Source organism: Festucalex cinctus, chromosome 4 (assembly GCF_051991245.1).
Source record: "Festucalex cinctus isolate MCC-2025b chromosome 4, RoL_Fcin_1.0, whole genome shotgun sequence".
NCBI lineage: Eukaryota > Metazoa > Chordata > Actinopteri > Syngnathiformes > Syngnathidae > Festucalex > Festucalex cinctus.
Window position 1 is genome coordinate 15,282,413 of NC_135414.1, and position 17,898 is coordinate 15,300,310.

The 17,898-nt window shown below is 38.1% G+C and overlaps 1 protein-coding gene across 6 annotated transcripts in view; it reads right to left on the minus strand.

Annotated features, from left to right (window-relative positions):
* The window catches only part of crtc3 (CREB regulated transcription coactivator 3), a 42,158-nt gene extending 24,716 nt beyond the window's left edge, over positions 1–17,442 (minus strand). For 4 of the 6 annotated variants that reach the window (XM_077519178.1, XM_077519176.1, XM_077519175.1 and 1 more), the window contains exons 1-4: positions 16,257–17,442; positions 12,410–12,520; positions 11,535–11,663; positions 7,471–7,532 (exon numbers count right to left, since the gene is read on the minus strand). In XM_077519178.1, the coding sequence (XP_077375304.1) occupies positions 7,471–7,532; positions 11,535–11,663; positions 12,410–12,520; positions 16,257–16,388 (434 nt within the window). In that variant the 5' untranslated portion in view covers positions 16,389–17,442. Of the gene's footprint in view, positions 1–7,470; positions 7,533–11,531; positions 11,664–12,409; positions 12,521–16,256 lie in introns of all 6 variants that reach the window. The other 2 variants (XM_077519177.1, XM_077519174.1) reach the window with 1 other exon arrangement.
* Between the last annotated feature and the right edge of the window lie 456 nt (positions 17,443–17,898).

Consider the following 17,898-nt stretch of genomic DNA (forward strand, 5'->3'; position numbering starts at 1 on the left):
AAAGTGTCACACAGAAGTGACATCATCTAGCAGCAGCCAATTGAAAAGCACATTCAGAAGATGTCGCTCCTAGGTGACAACATCGCGTGCTTCACTTTTGGTTTAAAAAAAAAAAAAACACACTTAAAATAAAAATTACATAACTATAATAATAACCTTGGTTGCGACAATCTATATTCACAAACGAACCCATGCGCATGGATGTGGGTTAGTTTGCCTGCTGTTGAGTGAGGATTTCCGCTTCGAGCCAGAGAAAAAAAAAAAAAAAAAAACTCACTGTGTGTCCTTGCTGTGGGACAGCCAGGTAACGTTTACACAACTTGGCCAAACGGGTCAACCTGTCCTCATTCTGGCCCATCACAAACAGCGTGTTCTGCAGAGTCAGAATTTTCTGTGTTTCCAAATAATCATAGAGCTGCCTGTGCGGTGGATAATTCTCGAGGGCAGTACTGCATGGTGTTTGTAGACTAGATATCATGTTAACGTGTGACAGTTGGAAATGGAAACGCATTGGTGTTAAACTGCAAGAATGCAAAACGTAAGTTAGCATAGTTCCAGGCACATCTGTTGTCGACACATCAGTAAGAAAATCTGTATAGAAACTACAGCTGTCAAACAATTACATTTTCTAAATCAGATTAATCACGTCGTAGAATTTGATTAATCATGAAATTAAAATGCTTTTTATTCAACATTTCTTGCCCGCCAAATTTGAAGAGCACCTATTATATGTTATTTCTTTCGACATTTAACGTTATGAGGACGTCAACAATTTCTGATCCACTGCAGTTTCATTCTCTTTTTCTAATCAATTCATTACTTGCATAATTTAAAATGAAGAAGAAAAAAAAAAAAAAGATCCTAGTAGTTCGACATGAACAAATATTCTGAATGTCATACGCAAACATGTATTACCGGTAAATGTTTTACTTTAATGCATGTAGTTATGTTTATTGCTCAAATACAACCTGTGCTACCTTTAACATAACCATCCGTTGTCAAGATAAAGGATAAAGCACAAACATCTTTACAAGATAAACATATACAGCGCGCCTCTCACTGTTCAATATTCAACAAAGAAACGGTGAGTTATTCTGTGAGACTCACGCAGTGTCCATTCGTCTATGTTAGGTTTGCGCTTCCTGGTTTCGTCACAGCTGCATGTCCCGCCCTAAACAACGCCTGATTAGTCCGACCGAAAAAAGGTCGGTTGCGAACATATCAGCGGGAGCAGTACAAGATGGATTCTATTTGTGAACAAATACCGCGAGAATTCAGCTTGATGGCAGATTATCAAACCAAAATATTTTTAAAATTGAATCAGCTATAAATCATTACCAAAGATCTAATGCATTTCAAGAGATATTCAAGCTTCAAGCTACAGACAATGAGAAGTGACATAATACATAAAACATAATCCATCCATCCATCCATCCATCGTCTTGACCGCTCATTCCTCACAAGGGTCGCAGGGGGTGCTGGAGCCTACCTCAGCTGCCTTTGGGCAGTAGGCGGGGTATACCCTGGACTGGTTGCCAGCCAACCGCAGGGCACACAGAGACGAACAACCATCCACACTCACAAGTAAACCTAGGGACAATTCGGAGTGCCTAATTAACCTGCCATGCATGTCTTTGGAATGTGGGAAGAGACCGGAGTACCCGGAGAAGACCCACGTGGGCACGGGGAGAACATGCAAACTCCACCCAGGAAGGCCGGAGCCTAGACTCGAACCGGAGACCTCAGAACTGGGAGGCAGACGTGATAACCAGTCACCCACCGTGCCGCCACATAAAACATAATACACAAGTATTTTACCAATAAGTAGTCATTACTTTTCATTGTTCAGGTTGATTTCTTTGAAAGATCGTCAACAAAACTGTATTCATCAATGGTGGCCAAACTGGTCATTATTGAATTATACTTTGTATGGAGTCTACAGTTTGGGCTGCATCTGTGGCAGTTTGTGACCTCTGTTTGCTATTATATAATGAATGCATTCATTATATCAGAATTCTGGACATGAAAATGATGTACGACTCAGCTACTGGAAACAATTGTGTACTGTTTTTGCTGAAACAAAAGCAGACTGGGTGGTACATAGTACATTAGTGCAGTATTAAACAATTCAGCAATACTTTTATTTACTTCAACCACTGCACGTAATTTGTTAACACAGCTATGCTGTAATTGGATCTAATGTTTTGGTATTGTACTTACTAACGCAAACATTTTTGAAAGAGGGCAGCAATAAGTCCACCTCTCACTTGAATAAAATGAAAAAATAATGCCTACACAAAAAACAAGAGGGAACGCAGACATGTTAAAATCTCTCTCCTTTGAAGGCCATTCTACAATACAGTGCCATCTCCAGGGAGCTTGGTCTGGGATTCCATCCCAAGAGAGGCTTGGACAGGAACAGAAGGCCAAAGTTTGGTGAAAAGAAGGGGGAGAGCGTGGGACTAGATCATGGTTTTGACCTATTGCAGACACACAATTCCACTCTTCCACTCCACAACACGCTAAATGAAATGACAATCAATCATAAAATGGGGGTTATGATTCAACAATTTAGCAGCACTGCCAATCTTTACAATCACACTACAATATCAGGCAGCTCAATAGGTGTTACTACACATGGTTTTGACACTTCTGTTTTTTGTCATCAAGTAACACAGCTGCAAGCAGCAGTGCAATTCAAGTCAACGAAGATGTGCTGCAAAATACTTTATGCACATTGCACTCCACCCAGTTTCAGATTTTTTTTTTTTTTTTTTAGACCTTGATGATAATAGGTAGAGAACGGCAGCATTTTCCTAATAGAACCCAATTCATCTAACAGTAGCAAAGGTGTATATACATCAATGAACAAACTACTTATTAAAACAAATGTAATTTAAAAAAAAATGAGAAAGTGTATTAATATGGACTCAATTTCAGTGAGTTCTCTGTGCTAGATTTCCTCGATGTTTGCATAAAACTGTATAAACCTTTATTGGTCAAGCAAACATATTTAAAAGTAGAATTACTTCTGTCAAATTACTGTGCCGTTCATTTGGTATTTTCTGAGAAGACATACAAATAGACAAATTTGAGAAAGGTGAATGTGATTCATCAAAACAGGCAAATTGTGAAGGCCTATTTTGCATCTTTATACTGCTCCTCATGATTTGTGGTTTAATCTGCAATTCAATTTTGGAGCTTGTGAGGGCTTATTCAGATCCAGTCACAAGAAGGAGTCATGTCACATCACCAAGAGTATGACAAGGTTGCTTTTAAGTCTTCATTTTCTTGCACCTGGCTCATTTCAGGGCAGTGGAACAATTGTTTGCTTCTGGCCTTTCCAGCATTGCCAGGTAGGAAATATAGGATTATCGTACCATAGACTCAAAATTATCGTATTTTGATGGAAATTATCGTACACCCATCATAACCAAAATACACTGATTCGCGACAGTCAAATATAGTCGTTCTTGTGTTTAAAAGCGCTCACCGCTCACAGGCACTCAAGGCTTCATTGCAGGTTAACGTCATTGATCTGGATATATTACTGGATAGGCGGTTTGAGTCTTGCGTGATTTCCTGTTTGGGAGAGTCTCCTGGGGCAGGCACTTACCCTTCAGCCAATCAATGCATGGACGTCTCTCATTTCTCATGCTCAGCAAAGCGCGATTGGCTGCTATTATGTCACATGAGAACAGATACCTTCAAGGTTCACAAAAAAACTGGCAGTTTCAGTTTTACCGGCAATAATTCAAAATGGTCAAATTATCGTACTGCATATTGCCATTTTTTGGGATTATTGATCGTATATCGTACAGAGGTTCAAATTATCGTCCAAATCCGATAATTTTCGTACACCTGGCAACACTGGGCCTTTCCAAGAGCAATTTTCTGGGTGTGCTGTCCCAAATTTCAAATACAATGGATGCAAAGGTTAATCACTTACTGTACATCCAATTGCTATGCAATGGGACAAGTTAAAGGGACAGAAACATGAAAAAAAAACTTTTGGGATCTTTTAGCTGTGTTAAAATGCTAATTCCACCAAAAACAAGAAGAAAGTGGTGTTTTCCTTCATCCGTCCCTCTATGAGAAATTCTAGATCATTATGCTCCGGGCTCTAGTGGTAGAAACACGGTGATGCCCTCTCAGCTTTAATGGGTTAAAAGCTTTTGTTTTTATGTTCTGTTATTGTTATTGTGAGTTGTAGTTTTGCACAAGTGGCAGAATGCTGGATTTACAAGACATGTTTACAATAGCTACCAACTACTTAACTGCGGCATTTAAGCGCAAACTATGAATGTTAGGTTTATGTTAAAACTGATTTGTCTGTCTGAACAGTTTGCACAGGAGTTGCTTTTGAATAAACGAAACCTTTAAATACATTTTTGTTGAGTCTATTAGATTACAATAGATTAAAATTGTTAGTGTCCTGAATGACTGGGGGGGTTGAGATTTTATTGTTTTTGGCCATATCGCCCAGACTTATGTAACACTGTCAACAATCTCTATATTGACAACTTCACACTGCAATAACATTTAAAAAAAATAAAAATAAATAAATAAATAAAAAAAAATATTGAATTTTAACTGAAAATTGCTGCAGTTTGCATTCAGTATAATTGTTGAGAAATGTTCATTAAACATGAACGATTGAGTAAAAGCAATGCAGCTGTTAAAAGCGCTTTCCTCCCTAGATTGCATTGGCTATAATGCAATACAGATGTGGTTGGTGTTGTAAACACTTCCCACCCCACTACCCCCGAGACAGAAAACCAGGCAATTATTCCCGCATAACAAAACAAACCAAAGATAATTTCCCCTGATGGCTATTAGAGTGAGCCCAGGATCTATTCTTTAGAAAAGGCAGATGGAATAAACAAAGAAAACATTAATTATAAACACAATAGTTTCTTTTAGAGAAGTGTAACAATTTCCAACTATGATGCTTGGATTTCCCAGCTGCCTACTAGAAGAAGAGTCATTTTTATTTGGAAAAAGAGTTGAGTTACTGATAAATGGGAATAAAATGGCTGGTGAATTGCGATCACCGATCCGACACTCTTAACATTTATCTGATTCTTACACAAACACTGTTAGGTTCTTTAAGCCGATAACCTATTCATCAGTTATGCAAAAAACAGTTGCTGTTAACTAACATATTCCAATCAACATGATCAACCGTAGTCCAAGACTTTTAGGAGGCAAAAATGGAACTACAGTACAATTATGATAAACTGATAAATTGAATACCTTTTTTGCTTAGTAAACTGGTTTCTTTGGAATCTAACATGTTATCCAATATGTTATAAAAGGTGTGTATTGTTTTGCTGATTATATTTTCCCCTGAGGGATTTCCACTCAGAATTCTGGTGATGTAACGCTTGTGTTGATAAAATTAGAATCACATTGGCACAATATCAAGCTGTCCTCATGTTACATCTTTTCAACAAATTTTGAATACATTGTGGATATGTTGTGCTTAGTAGTCCACTTGATTGATATTGCACTGGGCCAAAATCCACCACTGAGGGGGAGGTAGTCATAATTCACACTGTGGCAACAATCTGCTGCAGATCGGTACGGGAGGCTGTTAGATCTGCACAGACTACACAAATCTGTGCCAATCACATAGCAACAATTTAAAAACAAAAAAAAAAAGGATTAGAGTAAATATGAAAAATTGTGTCAGTAGTAGGGCTATAACTAACAGTTATTTTAATAATCAATGGACCTATAGCCAACCACGACCCCCAAGTCCGGTCCTTGAGAGTTCCTATCCTATGTGTTGGTGGAGCGAAACGTGGAAAACAGGCTGTATCTTGAGGACCGGACTTGAGCATCCCTGGGCTAGGTTAAAGCCATTGCAATAACTAGCAACCAAACTAGCTAAAAGCTAGCTTGTTGTCAAATTAACTTTAGCTGTAGAGGCAAGATCATGGGCATGAAATCGTGGAGGAAAATCTGTTGTTTCATCGGCCAGTCATCACCAAAATTGACAAGTGCTTACGTATTTTCGGTGAGTTTTTTATCACGCGATGCCTCGTAAAAATACACGGACTGAAAAGAAACAGCTGTCCTTACCCTGATCGACGAATGTAATAGATAGACGTAAACCTGCCTAAGTCTGTGCTTAGTCCACACACTTTCAAAGTTTTGTGTCATAAATTACTCGCTAAGTTTAGCTTGATCATTATATAATCTTAGCTGTGCAACTTTTGAGAATTTCAATTAAGAACTGGATTATTTTCGATTCTTTATTTAATTTGATTTTTTTTGTTTTAAGTTTTATTTCCATCCCGATGTTAAAAATAGGACATTATTTAAAATTGCAATGCAGACAATGCACAAACAAATTAATAATGATTCAGTCACTTTTTTGGTCCTTAACACATCAGAAAATATGCAAAAATGTTGATCATTGTTTTCAACGTAAAAGCAGATGTTTGCATCAATTATCAAAAATACTTACGATTAATTTGATAATGGATTAGTTGTTAATTAAGCAGTGCACCACTATATTCTTTGCCTAGTATTGTGTGTTTATTTTTTTTTATGATATGTGACAGTCACAATGTATTATATAGAGGTCAAAGTAAAACACTCTAAAATGACAACAGAAAATTCATGCAAACAATTTCAATTATGTTCATCCGTTAGGTCTTGCAAAGCCTACATTGTGTCAAGCCTTAATGCATCAAGTTGCAAAATGTGTAAAATATAATCTAAATCATTAATCAAGACAGTTAAAAAAAAAAAAAAAAGTCTATATTATATTGAGTCACATGGTGCACACACAAACACACCTACTCAAAGAAACCCTGCTGTTTGGTTGCCCTGGATATTTGTGAGCCAACCTGTTTTGTGGCATCAACAAAGACAAAGTGGGTGTGGCCTTTATTCACTCATTCTTCAGCACAAGCTTGTATGCTGCGCTCAACACAGAACCTGGTAAATGGCTGTTTCGGCACCATGGAAGACAAGCAAAGGTGACTCACATCCAGCCAAGAAAACATTGAAAACTAAAGAGTGATGGAAAGTGAATAGGGAGGAGCCTAGCTCAGCTTTTGAGGCAGCAGATCTTAATTCGCTTCCTGTCAATACTGAGGCAAAGTTGCCTATCCTGACTAGTATACAGTACTTGGGCAGGTCCAGGGATACAAACCATTCTCTTCAAGTATTGCCACTAGACTTGCATTGTTTTATCTGAAAAGGTTGTTTTTGATTTTCTGCAATGGAGGTTGGACGAGGTGTTTGTTCTATGCTTCAGTCACACACACCTACAACTGCATGATGTACACTACACTGTATATCCACCATGCAGTCATCTATTTCATATTAGCGTATGAACAAGAAAACAAAACAAAACATGTCAGTATGCAAAGAGACAGACTGCAAACAGAAAAACTAAGATAGTAAAACATTATTTGGAAGAAGAAATAACATTTCGTCAACTGAGACACTCACCTTCTCCAGTTATTGTCTGGCGGTGGGGACAGGTATACGGTTCCATATGGTGAACTCTCTACGTGGGTTTTGGTCAAGGAAAATGGTTGGTACTGGCGAATGAATGTTCTCAATGGTCAACTACATCATGTTGCCTTAGCAAAGAAGCAAATGAAGACCAAAGAATGCAAGTAAATGCAACAAATTTTTAAAAATTATTTTGTTATATATCACTGTGTTGCTTTGTGTTATATTCCATTCAGAGAATAAAAAGCACATTAGTGTGGCTGGTATACAAATATGACAATCTAAAATTATCCTTCTAAACCTGTAGTAATTTTTTAGCTATAGTCAAAAAGTTCTTAGGAACAAGTTTTTGCCATTAGATCATCTTCATATTTGCATGCATAGTGGAAACAAAGACACGATTACGCTCAATGACACAAGAATACTTATCAAACAAAAAGGAGATTGCTGCAGTTCCTCCACTTGAAAAGAATCAGATGCAAAAAAAAAAAAAAAAAAGCAAGTTCAACAGGTTCATATTCTTAAAAAGTCAAAGTCAATTCCCATCTGTGCATGGCATGCTGAAGTTCCCTCTTCTACACCGTAAATTTAGGAGTGATTCATGATATGCAGGTACCTGAGGGTTACTGAAACATACACCACCAGTGCTCACTGATCTTATCGCTACAAAACCAAAGAAAATTAAGGAACTGGCACATTTGTCTCAACATATAGACTGTCTGTCTTAATTACCCTAATGCTGATGTACTAAGAGTGGGAAACAGAATCTGGCAGTAGGTCACATTTAGGGGTGTGTGGAAAAAAAATAGAAATAGATACAAGAATATATTGCTGTGTCCGTCTTACAATACACGTATCGATACGGAGGCATCAGAATCGATATTGCACCTTTATTCATAGTTTCCCGGTCCGTCTGAAAGCTGATCATTGCTATGCAATGTGCACATAAGACAGACCAGAAGTGCTGCTGACAGTTTAAAATAAATAAATAAGTACATGCCATCCAGCATAATACATTCGGGTTTACATGACTGTTTTCATAAAAATATATGTAACGTAAAATATCAGGATACACATCTCCATGAAGGCCATGTATCGCAATATGCATCTAATCGTGACTCCCTCTATCGTGATACGCATTATATCGTGATGTTGTTGGCAATACCCAGCCCTAGTCATATGACACTGGAAGAACTCATTTTCACTGTCACACAACGCACTAACAGGTCACTGATTCATTGCTATCCTCCGGCAAGAGAAAACACTCACACTCATTCAAATGCTATAGCTTTGGGGGTGTACTGTTGGATCAGTGGGCAATATGTGTTACATGCAAATGTAACATATTTGGTGTGAAGAAGAAGAAAATGAATAAATAAAACGCATCAAATTCATCCAATCCATCCTGAGATCCTTCCTGTATCTCTTGACAACCAGTTAACCAAGAGAAAGAAAATGTTCCCATATTACCCTTTAGGTATAGATCATTTAAAATATATTTTAAAAAATCAAGTCTTATTGATGAGGCAAATAATCATTCGCCCAATACACTTGCTTTGTAAGCAACTATTGTGGGTTCTTTGAGAGTGTACTCACACCAGGACATTCAAACACTACAGGACTTGGCTGAGATTCACCACCCATGTCCTGTCCCCCATTGGCCTGGGCTCACAATGCTCATTAACCATTCAGGCTTGCAGCCTATTTCGGTGTGCCATCAGTTCAGGAAATACATGGATAGATGCGCCATCCATTTATTTCCTATACAGGTCATCTGGTTGCAGGTGATCTGGAGACAACTGACTTTGGGTGAGAGTCAATAACAGGACATAAAGACAAACAACCATTTACACTAACATTCACACAAATGGACAATGTAGTATTAAATTGACCGACCATGTGCTTGCATTTAGAATGTGGGCAGAAACCAGATTAACTGGGGAAAACCCACACATCAAAAGGAGAACATGCAAGCAACAAAAAGGAAAGCTAAAATTCAAACCTCAGAAACGTGTGGCACACGTACCAACAACTGTGTCACAAGTTAGTCATTGCATTTTATCATGTTGCCATACTGGAAAAGAGGAAAATGTAGTTCTGAAATTAAAGTTAGATATTTGAGGAAAATAAGATGTAGATTTAAGAAAAAAATACTTATCTTACACCAAAAAAAAAAAAAAAAAAAACAACTTATTTCTGTGCTATCATTATTTTTTTGCTCTTTGTTTTTGGGTCTGGTGGCCCTTCCTCGATAGTACTGTATTGTGCCTTATTGCCCTCTTGTAATGCATCATTATCAAGAGGAAAAGCATCAAGAAAGTCTGGACTTCCAGGACCCCCATGCAATGCCACGGCGCATCGAGGCAGTGATTAAGGCAAAGGGAATCCAACCAACTATTGAAGATTGACATATCGTTTTGAAAATACCATCCATCCAGCTTTTTTTTTTTTTCCATTTAAAAAAGTGGGAAGTATGCATGGTGATTTCTTCACATTATTCTAATTTTTTTTGACATCTTGCTTTCATGGGTTTTATGAGCTTGAAGCCCAAATAATGGAAAAATAAACATAAAAATAAAATAAAAATAAATACTTGAAATCGCTTAAGTTGTGGGCCCCCAACATATACAGGTACATATCAACTGTAGGGCTGAGCAATAAATCAAATTAATTCTATACATCGTCATTTTAAAAATCTAATTGTTAAAATTTGTTGAATCAATTTTTGTCTTCTGGATTTAAAAACTGTTGTTCTTATGTTCAGTAACACACAAATGTTTTTATGAGTTGTAATTTTGTAAAAGTGGCAGAATGCTGGGTGGGTGGTTTACAAGACATGTTTACAATAGCTACCAACTACTTAATTGCTGCATTTAAGCACAAACTATGTACCATATGTTAATTTTACGTTAAAACTGATTTAGAATCAGTATACATTATTGTTGTCTGAAGATTATGCACAGGAATTATTTTTTTTAAATGAAACCTTTAAATAAATGTTTGTTGCCGTTTATTAGATTAAAATTGATGAAAATCCTAATCATCCTGCATGACTGAAAAATAAAAAATAATAAATAAATAAATAAATAAATATTTTATTTTTTGGCCATGTCGCCCAGCCCTAATCGACTGTGAACCATTTGAGAGAGTAACCCATTGACAAATTATGTCACAAAATGTGGCCAATTCTAGCATTCACATGACAACTTTGGCTCATGAAACCTGGTTTCATGACAATCCTCAGCATTGTGTGTCAAATATGTTATGAAAACTTTCTATGTTTTGCATAAACACATATTCTGCAAGTTCTCCAGAACATTGAGCACATTCATCACATTCAGCGTATGCAGAGAACCTTCTACTACTGTCAATGTTCACCAGGCATACATCTTCCTCACCTTCTCTGCATCCCTTCAATCAACATGATTATTTCTAGGGGTGTTAAAAAAAATATCGATTCGGCGATATATCGCGATACTACATCGCGCGATTCTCGAATCGATTCAATAATCGGCAGAATCGATTTTTTTTTTTTTTTTTTTTAGGATTCACACCTTGAGCATGGAAGAATGTTATATGAACGGAACATTAAGCCTTAATATTTTATTTTAATGCTGTTCAAACATGAAACAGATTACAACCTCTATAAGACTGAAATTTCAGATAAATAAATAATACATTTTCATATAAATCTTACACTCTACAAGCTTACTGATTAGTATTTTCTAAATTTGAATGAAAAAAAATCACAACAATCGACTTATAAATTCGTATCGGGATTAATCGGTATCGAATCGAATCGTGACCTGTGAATCGTGATACGAATCGAATCGTCAGGTACTAGGCAATTCACACCCCTAATTATTTCCGTTTAAGAGGCTATAACTGCCTACAATTGTGTAGCCACTCTTAAAACTGCACTACAGGTCTTTTTTTTCCCTCTCTCCTCCAAACATAACTACAAAGCACACTATCGAATAGTAGATTAACATGCAATGATGAAAGATACTATCTGCGTCACAAATCCTACTTTTAAAGACTTAGATTTGGTAGGATATCTGCCGTCCATGCTTGTCAATGGGCCTGCGATGAGGAGAGTTGATGCGGTTACGTTCCCTGTGGACCCTCTCGACCAGCCCGTGGTGGCGAGTACCTCTTACAGAATCCAATCCTGCAGGAAAGCCTCCCTGAGAAACACAGAAAAACACAACGCTGGAATTAGACTGCTGTTTTTAAAATGCATTCACATATGAAAGTATACTCAATTGTAGCCGGCAGTTCTCTCAAGGATTGACATTTTGATTACTATTCTGAATGGTGGTCACAGGTACGCTGGCAACAATAAGCTGTATGGCGGGGGGAAAAGGGCTTTGCCAAACTCAACAACATTGGAAAAAAATGTACTGAATGGCATCAGTAATAATTTAGTTCAAATCTCAAATGGGAATAAATGTAAAAGTGGCTTTGTACTGTAATTTTTCTAATAATCTCAATGCTCAATGATTTTAAGTAACAATAACAGAGATAGTAAAAGTTGTAGTGACTGATTGCATTCAGAACCACATAGCTTAAAGTGTAAGTCAATCCAAAACTTAAACGTTAAACATGAATAAAAACAGAATACAATGATTTGCAAACCAGATGAATGCACATATCATATAGGAGAGTGCACAGTCCAAAATCAAAATCTTTCCCTAAGAAATGGCTTGAACAAGATATAATGTCTAGAAAATGTCAAATGTGAAATATTACGTTTGATTTTATACTGGAAAGAAAAGATTAACATCATAACTTTGAACAATTTTGGGACATTGGCTTTACATAATTTACTGCAGAATGGGGCAGTAGGAGTAATTACACACTAACCTAGTGTGTTAAGAGCATAATGATACACTTTTATAGAGTGTGCATATTTTAGGTGACGAATTCTCACCTGAAATTCAGTGCTTGTGTTGCCAATCTGATTGACATTGGGCAACGAGCCGCCATAGTACTGTGGTCGTGATTGAGACAAACGGAGCTGCTGGACCTTCTGGAACTGCACCTATTAGTCAAGAAAGACAAAAATATATTGTTCAGCGGTGATAATTTAGTCGCCGAAAAATTTGCATCATGAATTTTTTTTTCCAGATGAAAATTAAATGAAAACTGAAGCCATTTGTTGAGACGATAACGATAACTAAAATTGATTGACAATTTCGTCAATGATTAAAACGAAAATGAAAACAACACAGTGATGAAAAATAACAATCCAATCAGAAGGAACGAAACACGGGTGGGAGAAAAGAAACACTCAGAAACTGTTCAGTGTTGACTGCACTTTATTTAATGTTCAAACATGTTGACATTCATTTTGCAAATGTAAAATTAATCTCAAGGACTTTTTATTTTATTTAGGTGAAAACTAAGTTATATTATAGTCAGTTCAACATGTTTCATTGAAACAGTTAATAAAGACACCGATGTACTAAATGTGTCTTACGTAAACTAGTTACAAATAGGTGTGTTTTGTTATAATTTTTTTGGATAAAAGTTGAAATGCATGCTGAAGGAAAACATCGACTACACTGTCAATTTAGTTGACTAAAACTGCTCTTTTCTTCTTCAACTAAAAATGCTCTTTTTGTCAATGACGAAAATTGGACTAAAACTAAAATACCATCAGATGACTAAATTATGATTAAAACTAATTAATTTTAGCTAAAAGACTATCACTAAACCTAAATAAAAATTTCTTGTCAAAATGAACACTGTTGTTCAGAGTGATGAGGACACAGACTACGTTCAGATTAGAGGTTTGAAGTAGGAATGCGATTTTTTGATCTTTTTTTATTTTAGTTTATTTTTTTTGTGTGTGCGTGCGTGCGTTTGCGTGCGTGCGTGCGTGCGTGCGCGCGCGCGCGTGCAAATACGTATAAATTTATACTCATTAATTCACCTAAAGCCTTATAAATATCCCATTACCCTTCGCCTTTACCAGGTACTTCAGAATCTTGCCAGAGTTGTGAGGTTTAAATGGTCAGGAGACCAGAGAAAAGGTCAGAAAAAAATAAAGAGAAAAGAAAGATAAATCAAAGTGAAATCCAGCACCGACCAAACACTTCCTGCCTTCCCCATGATTACAAAATCAAAGTCTTACGCCAACCCCGGAAGCCTCTAAATTCCAGCAAATTTAGCGAGATCTCAAGAGACCAGAGGAAAAACTAAAGAGAGGAAGGAGGGAAGGATCGATAAGGCAGAGTGAGATCCATAGAAGCCAGTACATCCAATCCATCAAAGTGAAATCCAGCACCAACAAAACCCCTCCTGCGTGGTTACAAAACCATCTTTTGGATTTTTTGATCTTTAAGAGGCCTGACGATTGTGGTCTTGAAACAAGTGGGTCGCGCTATGAGGCACTACAACAAAAACGCTGTTGACTCAGTTTGTGGTCAAAAGAAGTACAGTAGTTTCTCAGCTATCATGGGATTTATGCTCCAGGAACCCCGCTATAGACAAAAGTCCGCGTAATAGTGACCATATATTTATTTATCATGTATGCTCCCTCTTTGGTCGTGTCTATCATTGACCGCCTGTGGAAAGATTATAATGCAATGGTGGGCTACTGCTATATTCAATTTACATACAATGTTTACTTTACCATAGCCATGCAGTTGTGTAGGTTTTGCAGCTTTACTGAAGACACGATGCACATTTCCTTATTCTTTATCTTTTCAAATGTAAAATGATCCCAAATAAATATCACTATCAATATTTACTCTTTCTTCCTGGCTCACACTTATTACACGAGTCTGCAAGAAGAGGGCGTGTAGAAAAATGATCACTGTCAAATCCTGCAGTATAGCCAAAAACCACTGATTTAAAATGAATTAGGTATGATGAAAATGCTGTGACACAGTGAGAGAGCGAAAAGTGATTTTAGGGGGATTGACTGAAACACCTCATCCAAAAGATACTGTGTTCATAGTGTGGCCGGACACAAGAGAAGAAGCAATGTGGCTTTAATGCTGACACCGCTATTCCAATTTCACACAGACAGGCTTACATTAAACAAAAAATACATTCACTGCCACGGCGCACTCAACTTGGCCTATATGTAGTGAAGAGTGAAATGAAATGAGTAACCCTAATCAACAAATATGCAAGTATAAAAGTGGTTAAAAAATGTAAACTATAATAAATGATGAATAATGTTATTATTAATTACTAGGAGTGCACCGATCAATCAGCCGGGATCAGCACTGATTTCCTTCATTTTGGGTGACTCGATGATCGGTTCATCAGCCTGGTTCACATGGCAAGATTTTAAAACTGTGAGCCGACTTCCTGCCGTGTGAATCAACCAGGCTTTAAAAATAAAGCCAATCCTGTCCACCGATCTCATCTTCGTCTGCAGAGGCCTGAAAAAGTCAGCCACTGTCATCTTCTGCTGTGAGATGCCTCTGCTTTTCATTTTCTTTGAGACAACTACTTCATGTTCAGTTAAAACACTTGTTTCGCAAGAATTATTCATCCCTCCCTCCCTCCATCCATCCATTTTCTACTGCGAATCCGGGGTCGGGTTGCAGGGGCAGCAGCCTTAGCAGGGGAAGCTCACAATCCCCTCTCCCCAGCCACTTCATCTAGCTACTCCAGCGAAATCCCGAAGTGTCCCCAGGCCAACTCAGAGACATAGAGAGCAATTTACAGGCCTGCACCTACATTGAACAAAAGATAAGGGTCTCCAAATATGGCACACATTTTTGTGTGCAATTCCCGGGTGCCAAAGGTGGGCGTCACCCAAACTTTGAAGGGCCATAACTAGTGTTGTTCCGATACTGATACTGGTATCGGCAGAGGCGCCGATACTGCATTAAAACAGTGGTATCGGTATCGGTGAGTACTCACAAGTAACATGCCGATACCATTAATTCCAACGCCAATATAGAATTTTGGATGCAGCATCTTGTGTTTTGCTAGTGCACGACATTCACTGATATGTGACATGTTCACTGCAAGCCGATCTAAGATATCATATTGGCCGTTGAATGCTCTGAACCAATGGCAGGGCAGCTTTTTCAAGTTAAGGGGAAAAAACCCCTGATGTATCTGTATGGTATCGGCCGGATCCGCAAAGCTGGGTATCGGTATCGGGGGCCAAAAAACGGTATCGGAACAACACCTAGCCATAACTCGAAAACCGTGACAGATAGGAGGCTCAAACTTTGGATTCTTTCTCTTGACATCATAAGGCAATAATAGAATAAAATTGAAGTGTCACATGTGACTGAACAAACACATAATTGTAACTGAACTCATTGTCAGTATATGGAAATGTAATGCCAAGCCTTCTTATTAGCCTCTACCGAAAAATAAGTCGCTGTGTCCAAATTAGGTATAACAAGCACTCCATAATTAAAAATAGTCCTTTGAAAAGTTCCGCTCTCCCAGTGGAGCCTCTCAAGGGCTCAAACTCAAGAGATTCAGTCAATAGAAGTGAATGACCTGCAGATGCAAACTCAGCACAATTCTTAGGAGATTGCACTCCATTGGAGTACTTGAGATGCTCAGCAAGGGGAACTGGTGACCACTGATGGATGTCAAGGAACTACTTTCTAAGATCCTGTTTTACAGATAGTTACAATTTTATAATCTTTAGTTCGTTTCATTCAAAATAATCCTTTCTGTATTTAAAACCTACACATTATGTCAAATTCTAGGGGTTTGCAGCACATACGGTTTCGGTCTCATAGCAGCCAAAGTCTCATTCAAGAAGACAACAGAACAACAAAAATATTCACCCTTGAGACAGTGAGGTCCGTCATCAGCTGTTCGAAGGCTCGCGTCTCCTCTGCTTGCTTCTGGTTATGCAGGGCAATCTTTTCACTGAACTTCCTGGGGTTCGAGCCCCCTGTGCCCGGGGAGCCGGACATAGTTCTACAACTTCAGCTACTTTGGGAGAGGTCCGCCGTGGTGCTTAGAATCTATGTTTAAAGGTCTCTTAGTGGGCACTCCATTGTAAAAGTACAACATATGCGTTAGACATTATGTTAGACGTTAGAATTATGGCGAAACGTTTTTTTGTTTTTTTTAAATCTACATTTAGTATTTTCAAATATAAAATTTTTGCAAGTTAATGTCGACGACTTTCACTGAGGATTATCCTGACAGCGGTCTTTCGATAAAGTTAATGACACAATAGAACTTTATACTGACACATTGCCAGTATCCACTTGTATGAGTTTGACGTTGACATATCTTAGCTGTCAAAGCTAACACTATAATATGGAGGTGAACGGATAGAAAAGGAGCTGCAGCTAGTAGCTAGGTTAGCTAACTGCTGTCAAATCCGCTTTTTTTTTTTGCACAAAAGCACTTCGCCAACTTGTCGATACTTCGGTAAACATTTAAGAGACACGTATCTGTGTATGTTTCGCTCGAGATATTTAGCTTTAAAATAAAAGTAGTGTCCCGTTAGCAAATACCTTGCTAACAATGTTAGCTCAGTTCCCAAGCAATGGAGCCAAGCTTTTCTCGCTAAACTGTATTTCAACAAGTGTCCGCTGGTCTTATCCGGACTCACTCAGTGTCGAGTTTGTCCGACCACGAAGGGAGGAAAAACCTCCTCCACGCGCGCAACTGTTCGCACTCGAAGCAGGGGTATCGTCCACAAATTCACACTTTAACATGTAGATCACAGCGAAGTCGAGCCTTGCGTTAATCCTCGGACAGCAGCAGGAGACCTCAAACTTCGACCCGATGACTCCATGAAAAGAAACAAGCGACGTCGAAGGTTAAAACTCATTTCCTCTTCACAAATTGAGCCAAATTCTTCCGCCGAGGTGCCGCATTTGGTTGCACCACACTCACTAAATGTTGGTAGACACGGCTTGAATAAAAGCAAGTCTGACCCGACTGCTTGTTATCCAGCCTCACAGTCTCTGCTGCGAGAAAAACATTGCCTTGTTAAATTCCCTCGATTCTCCCAAAGACCACAAGGAGGCGACAACGGCTGGCCATCACGCAAAACTGATTCGGGTGAATGTCGTGCAATAACAACAACAACGTGTTATTTGCGGTCTTGTTTCAGACAAAGTGAATTAGGCATAGAATATGCAAGCAATTAAAGGTACATCACACTTACAGGTACAGTATTGACTAAGAAATCACAAACGTTTCATTCATACTGAATGCACTGTTCGTTCTACACACAAAAACTCAAATGTGTACACATTCTGCTTCTACTATAACTCACACATAAAATAATAGATTACCACTTTTTATGTGCTTGCATTCCATCATAGCCTGCAAAACAAATGTCAGATTGAGGTGAAACATCACATAATTACGAGCTTTATTCTAAAACAGGTTGCCTCACATCGGGACTACATCGACACTAAAAACTGACACACTGTTATAAAAAGTCAATGTGGAATGAAAGGC